Genomic DNA, 13015 nt, shown 5'->3' with positions numbered 1-13015 from the left:
TTTGAGGCCAAGGTGGTCAGAGGGAGAGAGTACTACATGCAAACAGTGAGCGAGATAGAAAGAAAGAAACTAACAGACAGAAAGTTGGAGAATCGGACAGACTGACATTAAGACAAACGGGGTAGCAAACAGTCAGAGACAACAAAGGGGGAAAGAGAGAGAGGGAAAAAAGATAATACCATTGGGGCTTATATTGTTTAGGCAGCCATAACAATGTTTTAAACGAGGAGGTGGAGATGGAGATGCATGGAGAATACCCTGCTCTCCTTTGTATCGTCGGCCTCCTCTGCCCCAAAGAGTGTGTGTGCGTGCCTGCGTGCGTGCGTGAATGTGTTGTGTTAAACAAACACACGCTACAGTACATCATCACCATTCTAATAGCCCTCCTCATGTGACTATACGTTTAGGAACTGTAGGTAAACAGACAGAGAGTAAGCAGGTAGTAACGAACAGGGATTAGGTAAAGAGTACCAGACAGAAAACTTGCTTGGCCCTCAGCACTTGGACTGCTTGGGTATTAATGTGGTGCATAAGCTTTTAACAGGTGTAGTGTGGTATATGATACTGTGTAGTCAAAATGCAAAATCAGTCCAAATAGTAGGCAACATATAGGCAATCTAGCTCCAGTGGTGTGGTTTTGTAGAACGGTCAGTCAACAGGATAGTGAGAAATAATATAATATAAAAGTCTGAGTAAAATAATAACAATAATAATTATATATGTATTTAATTTTAGTTTTTATATGCAGTATTGTCATAAATAAGGACGTTTAAAATCAGTCATTCACATATTCACACAATGTCAAGATGACTCTAGTCTTGTCTAGTCTAGCCTACTTTTACTTGCCAAATCATTCTTTAATTTTCATATTTTTAGTAGTTTTCTACCCATGTCTATGATTACCATATCGTTTACTCTATATCTATGTACTCTACTGTCTGATTTTTGAACAGGCGTATCTCAGCGTACCACTTTGGAAGGACCCGTTCCGTTTCGTCACAATTCCAAGATGGCGGCGTCCGTACGAATGTGTTGTGCCCTCCGCGTTACACTCGGAGGTGAGATTTATCCTTATCTTAAATACTGTAGCATACGTTATACACTATTGTCGTGTATATTGAATCACGGTCTGCATCGGCACCATTATATATAAACATTGTTGGCTGCCCTGCAGATATTATGGCTAGTTAAGAGTCAATAGAGTGTCATATTCCGGGAAATGCTGTCTTAACTACCGAGCATCCATGCCAGGCTAATGTTTGATTAATTCACTTATCTTGTTTCGTTGTTTTAGTTCATAGTATTAGTGCCTACCATTACATTGGGAAAGAACATAGCTCGCTACCTTTTAGCCAGCCCTAGCCGTAGAATACGACTCTCGTATAGATGTATTTATGATTCTGACATTTTCAATTGTCGTAGACACTATCCCCCATGGCTAAATGGACTCTCAGCTCCTAGCCTGTACGGGCTCCAAACATGTACACATGCAAAAATAAAGGTGCTTACCCCCATGCCCCAAATGTTATCTAACTGTCCGGAGTTCTAGTGCAATGTAATAATCCATATTTTTCAATAAAGAAGTGTTTTAATGCCGTCTGTGGCCGATTCTGTCCGAAATTCACAATGGCGGTAGTGACGAAGCGCATCCGGAAATACAAAAAATGTAAACAGGAAGTCAACGAGGGGGTGGAGACAGACGGGATTAAAACACTTCTTTATTGAAGAATATGGATTATTACATTGCACTAGAACTCCGGACAGTTAGTTAACATTTGGGGCATGGGGGTAAGCACCGTTTATTTTTGAATTTGTACATGTTTGGAGCCCGGACAGGCTAGGAGCTGAGAGCCCATTTGGCCATGGGGGATAATATGTAGATTGAAAATGTTTAGATCAGGGGTCTTCTGATTGATTGATTGATGTACTTTATTTAGTAAGACATGAGAACAACAGTACATGGAAGTACAAATTCACAATACGAGGTCTACTAAACTGGAAGACTCATAAAAGCACTGAGCTTGTTTCAACTGAGTTCCCCACGCACACAAATCATGGTGACATATAAGAGACAGACAGTTATACACAACTACTATAGAATGTCATACAATCAGTTTACAGGTTACTTGTATAAAGAGTGAGAAATATGTACAAAAGAAGAAGGAGAGGGGGGGTCCTCAGAGTTATTACAGGGGGACCGCCGAATCTTTGTATGATGGGGAACATTAGCCGAAAATAGCAGATCTACAAGCTCAATGCAGTTGTGAGCTTGTAGAGCAGCTATTTTCGGAGAGTTGGTGTAGAGGGAAAAAGAGCAGACCAATACAGAGCCAACGGTCAAGTTGACTACTGAGGGTTTAAACTGTTATTAACTGGTTATTAACTGTCTGAATTTACACATGAACATGAATCCAATACAGTTTAATAACAATATTCCAGATATTTGTGTCAAATGTGAGCAGTTTAAGGGCACACTTTTTCACTGTTCGTGGGAATGCAGAGAGATTGTGACATTTTTGATTGTGAGTGAGATCTCACAAATTATTTATTAAATGCTGGTTGTAAAGGCTACCGTTGGATTCAAAACCTTTCATTTTGGGGTTATACCCTGAAACCGTAGTCATTCCAAGGATTAATGGGATATTTCACTTTCAAACATGTTTGGGGTCATTTTAGCATCTACTCAGGCTTTTGTGAGCACTCCAGACAGTTTTTAAGTTGCTTGATTCAATATTTAGATATTTGATATTCATTTCAGACACGCCCCCTTCCTATACAAACCCATTGTAACTTTGAAGTTCAAAGTCTATTTTAGCTAGCCAGACTAAAATCACTGCGTAGATATTAGTCCGGAATCTCTGTGTGGAACCTGCATTTCCGAGGGGCAAATAAAAAAAAATGCCTCTGGTGATAAACCCGCCCTATATTTGCATACTGGGCCCTGATTGGTCCCTCACAACTTCGGAGGGAGAGAAATAAAATCTCTATTGCCAAGGGCAATTTCTTTTTGCAATGGCAGATTCGTCTGGAACCAGGCTATATTTTAGCCATGATAGATTCATCGAAAATATTCCTGGTTCTGGTGACAGTGGTGACCGATATCGTCCTTCTAATAAGTGAGGGGGCCGTGTTTTTTCACGTATTAGAAGGACAATATCCCTCACGTAATTAGAAGGACAATATCAGTCACCAGAACCAAAAACAGGGTTTTCAATGAATCTATCATGGTTAAAATGGAGTTTGAAGTTACAATGGGTTTGTTTGGAAGGGGGCATCTGATTTATTTATATCAAATATCTAAATACTGAATCAAGCAACTTAAAAACTGCCTGGGGTGTTTACAAAAGCCTGAGTGGATGTTAAAATTACCCCAAACATGTTTGAAAGTGAAATATCCCTTTAAACAAATACTTGTGGGCATTTGCTTACTCCAGCAAAGCGCACAATTGCTTCATCATGGAAGAACATTCAAAGACCACGGGCAAGTCAATGGCTCAGGGAAATGAGCAGTTGCTGTGCTTTGGAAAGGATAACTTATATTCTGAAGAGGAAAAGTGAAATTTATGATAGGGTTTGGTGCCCAAAGAAGGCTTTTATCCAACACGTTGACATGCTTCGAAAGGATGATGATGGAAATACCTCATGAACTGATGTGACTTAATGCACTTTATTGGACGCTGTTGCATCTGCCCTTTGTGTTGATCTGTTTTATTTTCAATTATTTTTTTGTTTTGTTTCTGCTTCTGTGTAAAGTATGTCTAAAATATTGTGCAAAGTTTGTCTTGTCGTGTCTTATCATTTTGTTTAAAAACAATAAACATATTTTTTAATACAATACCTCCTCTCTTGAGCTGATATTGTTGAGTGTGAATGAATGTATGCACACGCACATGCTTTTTTCTGTTATGTAAATACGCATGCCCATATTTTGTGCTGTATGTGTCTTCATACCGATGCTTTATTTTCATATACTATGTTTCTGTGCGTTTGTTCTTTAGGTGCGGTACCACTCCATCGCATAGGGGGAGCTCTCCAGCTCTCCCAGGTGGCCAGGCACACCTCAGTAGTGTCTCTCCAAAAGAGCCCTATAGTTCCACTGGCCCCAACTGCAGCATGGCAGCAAATCAGACATGGCAGCTTCTTCAACAAACGTAAGTGTCAAACAAAGAGCTTTGTTCTAAATTGAGATAAACCACTTTTTATTCTTTTTTTTACAGTGGCGGCAATAGGCTTTTAAAATAAATGTGTGCATGTTATGAGAAACCTTTTGTTACCACTGCGCTCGGACCACTCTTGTGTGTTATTGTAATAAACTTTAGGCAAATCAAAAAGCGGAGGGTTGCACTCAGAAATAAAAGTCAATAATGTTTTCTTTTATTGCTCCATATGCCGTATGATGTTTCGGCTATCCAGCCTTCATCATTGTTCTGATGACACTGATAATAGGCTAATAGAAATGAATGTAAGAGCACTTTTTGAGGTGAGGGGCACAGTCAGAGTGGATATCATGTCCATAGCGCTCACATTCAACGTTTGTTAACACCCTCAACGTTCAAACGTCTGTCATTGAGGCATGCGGAGCAATACAATAAAACATCATTGACTTTTATTTCTGAGTGCGACCCTTCACTTTTTCTGATTTGTTTTGCATGCTATGAGATACATCAAGTGCAGCTTGCAGTTTGTGTTTTTTCCCCCTTCTAAATAAACACTGCAGATCAGACCAAAGTGACACCCAAAAAATAGTAATTAACTAGAAAGGTTTGCTCAGTAGAGTGCAAATCCCCACCAGAAGGCATGCGCTAATAATAATACGTACAGTATACTCTCTGACGAAGTAACGTAAAACTACATGTGTGTGTGTTGCACTCACTGTTTCTACATACTGTACATAGTCGAACTCATACTGCCTTCATGTGGTGTCGGATATACGGTCTACATGGGTTTCCTACTAGGTAGTGCCACTTGAACAAAATGGGTGGGATGATCAAGTCGGGACAATTGGAAATCTGGATGCGATATGAATTGCCATGTTGTGATGTAAACACAACTTGGTCCTTTGTATAAAAAAACGGGTAAAAGGCACTGGTACAGTGGAAGTGACTCAATACATTACATTAGATCAAAGATTACATTTATTGTCCTCAGAGAGGAAATGCTTTTCCCAGCCCATATGGTAAAATCTTTTAAAACACTGAACACAAAACATGTTGCAGACAGCCCCACATACACCGTTGTACATGTAGAAACATTTTAGCTTTTCATCGATCAAACGTCGCATGGTTTGGTGACTGAGGCAATTACGCACTATGCGCGACAACACATGCAGCATAGCAGATGATGATCTATTAGTAGTGGATTGTGACACAAAACCTCTCGTGTATGTATGAAATGTATTATTCCTACCGGACAGAGTGGTTGACGCTTTTTATTATTTACCCACCAAAGACTGCATTTAATCACCTTTGGCTATACTGGGTTCCTGTAATAATTTTACGTTCGCAAATGCAATCCTGGCAGGTGGTAAATTGGGACCCTTAGTAATTCCCAGACATTCATCTATTCTATATTTTATTCTTATCGGTTAACGGTTGATCGCTAAAAAGTTCTGGTTACCGGTTACGATTATTTTATTTTTTCAAAATACCCATCATGCATGTCTGCGATAGGCTAGTTTACAGACTGGCGGTACACTTAATATTGCTCAGTGATTGTGGAAAAAGAAATCTTGACGGATTTGAAAAAACAACCAATCACATAAAGGTTTGTGCTCAATTGATAACCATGGTATGCTAATCTAAGTCTTTAGAAATCTGCTTGATATGGTATTATATTTTCAAAGCAATTTTTCTCTTTTAAAAATATTTTCCCAGATGGTTGGTGCCATAAAGGGGGTTATTCTAGCTGGGTTAAAAATAAAGAACAAAAGATGAATACTGGGCCCCTGTCCTTAAATTGGTTGTCATATTTGTGACTGGAGCAAGTCAGCTCTTGTTCAAATTCAGTAGTCAACACTGTCACCAATTTGGGGAAAGTCGACCTTAACTGTTTTTCTTTGAGCTCTTCTGGATCTATTATGAGCTAGCTAAATTCGTTTTTTTTTTCTCAGTGACAGAATTATTTTAAACAGGCATGTCAGGAGCTGTCAGAAACATCAAAGAAATGTCCTCATCACTCACACCACCTCTCTGTCTTGCTTTCTCTTTCTTTCTCTCTCAGTTTGAGATAATTACCTGTTATGCTTCTGTCAGCGCGTCTCCCCCCTTCCTGGCATATTTTGAGTAGCCAATTATTTTTGCCCTTTTTCAATGCCCCAATTTCATTGTTGTGCCAATTAACCCTTACCACACATGGCTGTGTTCCCACTGCTATTGTACTGCACCATGCTGGCTTACCTGCCAGTGAGGACTGAGAAGCCCCCCCGGGACAATGTAGCACTACTCCTGCTATTCAACACGCTAAGGTAGCATGAAATATTGCCCTCCCCATCTGGCGTCCCTCCTCCAAATAAGGAACAAGTGTGTTCATATAGATGCTCAGCTGAGCCGGATGCACCACAATGAATTCGAACCCTTAGACTCTGTGGTGGACATGTACGTTACCCCTGCACCACCTGAGTGCCCATCTGTCAGCTTATCTTACTCAGTATGTGGCCACAGCATGTGGCCACACATGCACGCGAGCGCACACACACACACACACACACACACACACACACACACACACACACACACACACACACACACACACACACACACACACACACACACACACACACACACACACACACACACACACACACACACACACACACACACACACACACACACACACACACACACACACACACACACACACACACACACACACACACACACACACACACACATATATATATATATATATATATATATATATATATATATATATATATATACACACACACACACACTCTCTCTCAATACGTGCTATTTATATCTACAGAGTATGTATCCTACTATTAACTATTAACTGTAAAGAAATTAATTTAAAAAAAACTGTGTCTGGCCTTCTGCCTTATGTTTTTCTCCTTAGCGGGGTGACCAAACGATCTGAAATTGCAGATGGGCGTTGACCAATAGCATTATCCAGGGAGTGAGGAAGGCGATTATTCACGTTTCCCAAATCTAAGCTCTTTATTAGCATTTTTGCCATGAGATCTGTAGTCACAGTCACGGTCCCAGTCCCTGCAGGCTATAGGATCTGTAGCCACGGTCGCAGTCCCATAACCCAGCCAAACAGTGCAAGGTCATGGCTACACCATCAGAAAGCCAGCAAAGAGAGAGAGAGCTGGCTCCAAGGTGCCATGTTATAAAGGACTTTGATTTAATGCATTGGAAGCAGCAGACCCAACAAGGCTGTTGTTGTTTTTGTTGTGTATATACATGTGTGTAGTCAATACAGAAAATCCAATAAAGCGCAGAAGCCTTAAAGGTAGGGTAAGTGATATTTTTTGGTAATACATGTTTTTTGTTAAAAAGGCTAAAGTACTATATTCTGATAGTAATCATTGCTACAAAGCGTTTGTTCGGTCACAGGGGTCTCTCCAGCTCTTTATTAAACAGAATATAGTATATATATATATATATATATATATATATATATATATATATATATATATATATATATATATATATATATATACTGCAAAAACACTCTATAGCAATGAGTACTATCAGAATTTAGAGCATAATATTTAACACTTATTTTAACCAAAGTAAATCACTTACCCTACCTTTAATTACACAAAGGTCAAAGGTGTTGGCAAGAACCCACAAGTAGCATTCATTGTGCTACAGTGGCATAATGACCAATCGCTGGATGGGGACATTTATACAGTTATGGGGCGCTTCTCATGAATTTTTCATCCTATTGGGGCTATCTGGGTGCACACATCCAGGGTTATGGACTAGTTTATTTATTTTGAGAGAAGTTTTACAGTTTTGCCCAACTACTCTTCTTTCTGCACACTAAAATTCAGTATTGAGTAGGGTTTGGTATCGAAATTCGGTTCCAAGTAGGAACCGAATAAGAAATGGCGGGCACAGGGTACCCATAAAAATAATGTAATTCCGGTTCTGCATATCGGTTCTATTGCTGTCACGATTACAAATTTAAGTTGATGATTAATTGTCACTCAAATAATTGCGATTAACTCGGATTTTACCGGGTACTTTTCAACTTTATTGTTGAAGGGAAGTGTTTGTCTTTTGCCCAGTGTGTGGTTTCCTGCTCAACAACATTATGCATATGCTAATAGAAATGAAATATTTGTTATTTTTCATGGCTTTTCATTGGGTTGTATACTGTACTGTACAGGAGAGAGACAGGGAAGAAGAGACAGAGGAGGGAAAAGACATACTGTCCTGATGTGCTCAGCACACTAGCAGCTGTCATATCTGTTTAATTGTGTAAGGCAGGAAAAATGTCCCTGCACAATAACTGAGTCCCTGTAACCCATGTATGTGTGTGTGTGTGTGTGTGTGTGTGTGTGTGTGTGTGTGTGTACACACCCAAACAAAGCCTCATTTGGAGCTGTCACTCTGTCCCATAATGATGGCCTAGTATATTAATTAACATATCATCCAATAAACAGTCTGAGGCTGTGAGTGTGTTAATTAGCATATGTGCATATTGCATATGTGTGCAATATATGTGTGTGCATATTTGTTAATGAACATACCGATTGCGTGCTTTTGTGCTTTGTTAATTAACACTTAATAGGCCACAATCTAAATTATATGTAGTGTAATGCTTGTTCTAACACATTAGGAAGTTTGAATTGTGTGTGTTGCCTGCCTTTTTGTGTCTGTTTTGTGCACATGTGTCTGTGTCTACTCTATGTTTTTGTTGTCTAATGATTCCAAATTATGAGTTAATGCAGCTTTGGAACTCTAAGTTAGTCTCCTTGATGAGAGAATGTCATTTACAAAATGGAGAGAATGCATTTGAAGAAATGGGATAACCATTCTTTATATTCCCCCTTAAATGGGAACATTATGCAGACAGACTGGGACAGTTCAGACTCTGAGCTGCTCTGGTGAATTTTAAACAGGGGTGGTCTCTGATTTCCCTCTGACCACGGTTCTCTGCAGAGCGGAGATGAGGATTTAAGTGTGACTCAATGACTCTTGAACTTATTTGAACCTGGTTTGAAGTCATTTTGAGCTGTTGAGCTCATTTTTACATTATGCAATTCATGTCTCCCTCTCTGACATCTCTATCTCTCTCTTTACCTCTCCAACCCTCTCATCTCCATCCCTTCCCATCTATTTAAAATGATCTAGACTATGTGTATAGGCTGGAAAAAAATATGCATACTTAATGTTCACTCCATGATGTTTGGCCATAGGCGGATCAGTGGAACTGTTGATATTGTGAGCTCTCTGTCAGGCTTTTGAACTCCCTCTTACTTTGTAAATCCTCCTTTTTGTGTATCTTCAGGGACTTCGGGGTCCTGTGTAGCTTCTGGGGAGTTTTGTTTGAAACCACAGCTTAGAAGAGAGTTAATTCCAAACTATGGAATGAACTCCCCATTGCAATTAGAACTGCAGACTCACTCCCGATCTTCTGCCATTATCTGAAGACCCACCTCTTCAGACTCCATCTCAGCCCGTAGCACTTGCCCTAGCCTTGACCACCTTGCAGGATTATGCAAAATGTAACTTAGATAGCATGTTATGTAGACAGATGCCAGGTCATTGTTGGCCTGGCATCCTGTAGTTTGTATAGTTTCAATGTAGGCTGATAATACAGTAGGTTCTTGGTTTACGTATGTATTAGTTATTATTAGATTATTGGTTTACTTATGTATTATTTTATTATTAGATTAATATTTTTTTGCATTTGATGTATTATGTGTATTATGATGTATCATGATGTTTTATCTTGTGTCCTTGCTTACTGTAAATCGCTCTGGATTAAGAGCGTTTGCTAAACTGTAAACTGTAGAAGAAGTAATACGATGTGTTGACGATCCATTCTGGCCTGTTTGTTTTTGGGTGCCATTGTGTGTCTGTTCATCTCTGTTGGTGTGTGTGTGTGTGTGTGTGTGTGTGTGTGTGTGTGTGTGTGTGTGTGTGTGTGTGTGTGTGTGTGTGTGTGTGTGTGTGTGTGTGTGTGTGTGTGTGTGTGTGTGTGTGTGTGTGTGTGTGTGTGTGTACAGTAACAGCGGAGGAGCTGTGGAGAGGTGTGATGGCTGAAACAGGGGCCGGGAACAAGAAGGGTCGAGGGAAGAGGTCCAAACGCAAAGTGAGGAGAGACCTCAACAGAGGACAGATTATCGGTGAAGGTGAGACTCTCTCCATGTGTCTGTAATGCCTATTATAACTTATTTGTATTTATGTATTTATACTGTACATATTTAACACTGTCAGTCTGTTTCTCTCTCTGTCTCTTAGTCTGTATATCTGTTTGTCAATATCTTTATCATTATTTGTCTTTATCACAGTCTGTTTGCCTATCAGAGAACGGGAAAGTCCCCGTTCTGTCCTCTGTTTTTCCGTCCCTCTGTCTTTCAGCCTGTCTGAAGTTGGAGCAGCTAACTGATGCTAATGACTGAACCGATGGGCTGTTAGCTAGCTACAGTACATGACAGCCTACTTATAGAATATTCATTACACTGCACTGATGAATTCATTACTCATCTCTGTTAGAGATAAGTCGGTCTCAGCTCAATTAAGTTCGATGCGTTTTATTGGCATGAAAGCTAAGATTGAGAATAATGTTGTCAAAGTATCGCTATCTATCTGTGTCAGTATATCTAAATGCCCTGTTTTGTTTGTTTGTTTTTTGTGTTATGTCATTGCATGTTCCAGTTAAGGATCAGATTTTAGAAGAGTGAATACAATTGTTATTTTGAAGATGATGTAATAAAGTGAACTTATATATTCCATGGGGAAATGTGTCCTCTGCATTTGACCCACTTGACTCACTCAACTATTAGGAGCAGTGGACCGTCACTGAGCAGCACCGGGAGACCAGCTCCAGCTACTGTATAACGCTTGAAACCCCACCAGACGCGCATGCATAAGCGCACAGACGCTCCATGTTAATGAATGCAGCCGTTCTCACTGGCCGCGCACGCACGCTCCACTCGCGCACGTGAATAATTTCTTCCTCCTCTGTCCGAAACACCCCCTCCCCCCAAAAAAATAAATCTGCACGCATTGTCATTCGCATTGACGTCCTGCTGTGGCCAGGTTTAGCGAGAACAGTCGCGCACAAACCTCCCCTCACAATAAAGCGTGTGAGCGGTGCTTTTGTTGGTGGGTTCTCAGCGTAAGGCCAATGCCTTTCCCATGGGCATTGGCAGTAGTATGTCCCTATAAGATGCATGTTAATAATATGCATTCTTAATTCATACACATTCTAGATCACAACTTCATCAAAGAAAAGACAAACTGGGACTAGTGTCCCTAATTGACTTTGCTGTCACTAATCTTATTGTTCATTTCTCAAAATATTGTTCCCTCTCTCTCTCCCCCTCCATCTCTGTGTCCCTCCAGGGCGTGGTGGTTTCCTGTGGCCTGGTCTGAATGCTCCAGTGGTGAAGGCAGGATCAGTGCAGTCCATGTCACGCAGGGCAGAGGCTGAACAGCTGGAGATGCGGGCTGAGATAGGTACACACACACACACACACACACACACACACACACACACACACACACACACACACACACACACACACACACACACACACACACACACACACACACACACACACACACACACACACACACACACACACACACACTCACACACACTCACACAAAGGTTAGAAACTTCACAAATTAACTTATAGTTATAATTGGTTTAGTGCTATGTAATGTAAAAATATGCTCTTTTAAAATTTTGAATGCTTGTCTTTGTTCCATATCCTAAATTGAAAAGTCGCTAAAGACATTAAGACATTTCAAAATGTTTAGGTTGTATCGTAATTGTGTTTTTTTTTACCTTTTTTTTCTCCATAATTGTATAGTCAAAATTAACAGTTTAATTAACTCATTCACTGCCAGGAATTACTTAATTCATTCATTCATCTCCGGTCCTCTTTCCAGCGAAAACGGCGATTTTACTCTACCTTTGAAAAATCATGGAATATTCTCTGTGACGTCCTTCCTCACGGAGATCGGCTCATTACACGCACGGGGGTCTGGTAGAATCGGAAAGAAAATGTCTAGATTTTTTTTTGTTGTGATCACGTGATTTCTGGGTGTACTCTTCTTCGGGGTGCTTGGATCATTCTCAGGCTGCGGAACAGCGCCCTGCCCCCTACCCACCAAGAAAACTATAAGTCGTCATAAGTCGTTCTTAGCAGTGTGGGCGTTTGGACGATGTCTCGTCATAAATTTGAGTTGATAATAATCAGTTGATAAAAAAAAAAAAAAAAAAAAAAAAATGGCCAGCCAGTTTGTTTCTGCCCTAATGATAGACGCAGAACAGTGTTAAAATGTTTCTCAAGTGAAAACGGGCTTAGCTTGGTGAAATGGCTTTTTTGCTAGCTGGCCAGCGAATTTGCTAAATGAAAACGGCATCAACCAATCACAGATGCAACCTACCCACAGCCCGTTCACTCAGGCTATGGGAACAATACACACGCTGAGCAGACCAGCGCTGCTATTTAACTCTCGTCAGTAGAGACGGAGGCAGTGCTTCACATCAAATGTTTTCAGATACGTATTTTAATGTTCTGTTTACGTTTTAAAACGAGTAATACACCATCTGGCCGTCATTTTGAGTTGGATAAAGAACGTAGCGTTCCAAGACCTAATTAAAATCAGGTGCGAGTGGAGAGTGAGCTATGGCAATCACACAGGTGAATTAAATCAAGATTCATATATATTCATGTTGTGTCTACGTCATCACGCAGTAGGTTTGCTTTTGACAGAAAGTAATTAAAATGGCCTAAATTGACCTTTAGGGACTTTTGGCATAAAAATACACAAACATGTTTTTTCATTTTGGCATCTTTTTG

At 40.2% G+C, this 13015-nt stretch overlaps 1 protein-coding gene across 1 annotated transcript in view; it reads left to right on the top strand.

The window, feature by feature from the left end:
• Window positions 1-1009: 1009 nt before the first annotated feature.
• mrps5 (mitochondrial ribosomal protein S5) overlaps window positions 1010-13015 on the top strand; it is a gene marked incomplete at its 5' end in the record, with an annotated part of 32550 nt that continues 20544 nt past the window's right edge. Inside the window, 4 exons of the mRNA XM_084076594.1 lie at window positions 1010-1058; window positions 3999-4151; window positions 10205-10330; window positions 11547-11660. Of these exons, the coding sequence (XP_083932720.1) occupies window positions 1010-1058; window positions 3999-4151; window positions 10205-10330; window positions 11547-11660 (442 nt within the window). The remainder of the gene's footprint in view (window positions 1059-3998; window positions 4152-10204; window positions 10331-11546; window positions 11661-13015) is intronic.

The sequence above is a fragment of the Gymnoscopelus microlampas genome (genome assembly GCF_963454915.1).
Source record: "Gymnoscopelus microlampas genome assembly, chromosome: 13".
Taxonomy (NCBI): Eukaryota; Metazoa; Chordata; class Actinopteri; order Myctophiformes; family Myctophidae; genus Gymnoscopelus; species Gymnoscopelus microlampas.
Note: the sequence above shows the minus strand (reverse complement) of the source record. Positions and strands in the feature narration are given on the sequence as shown.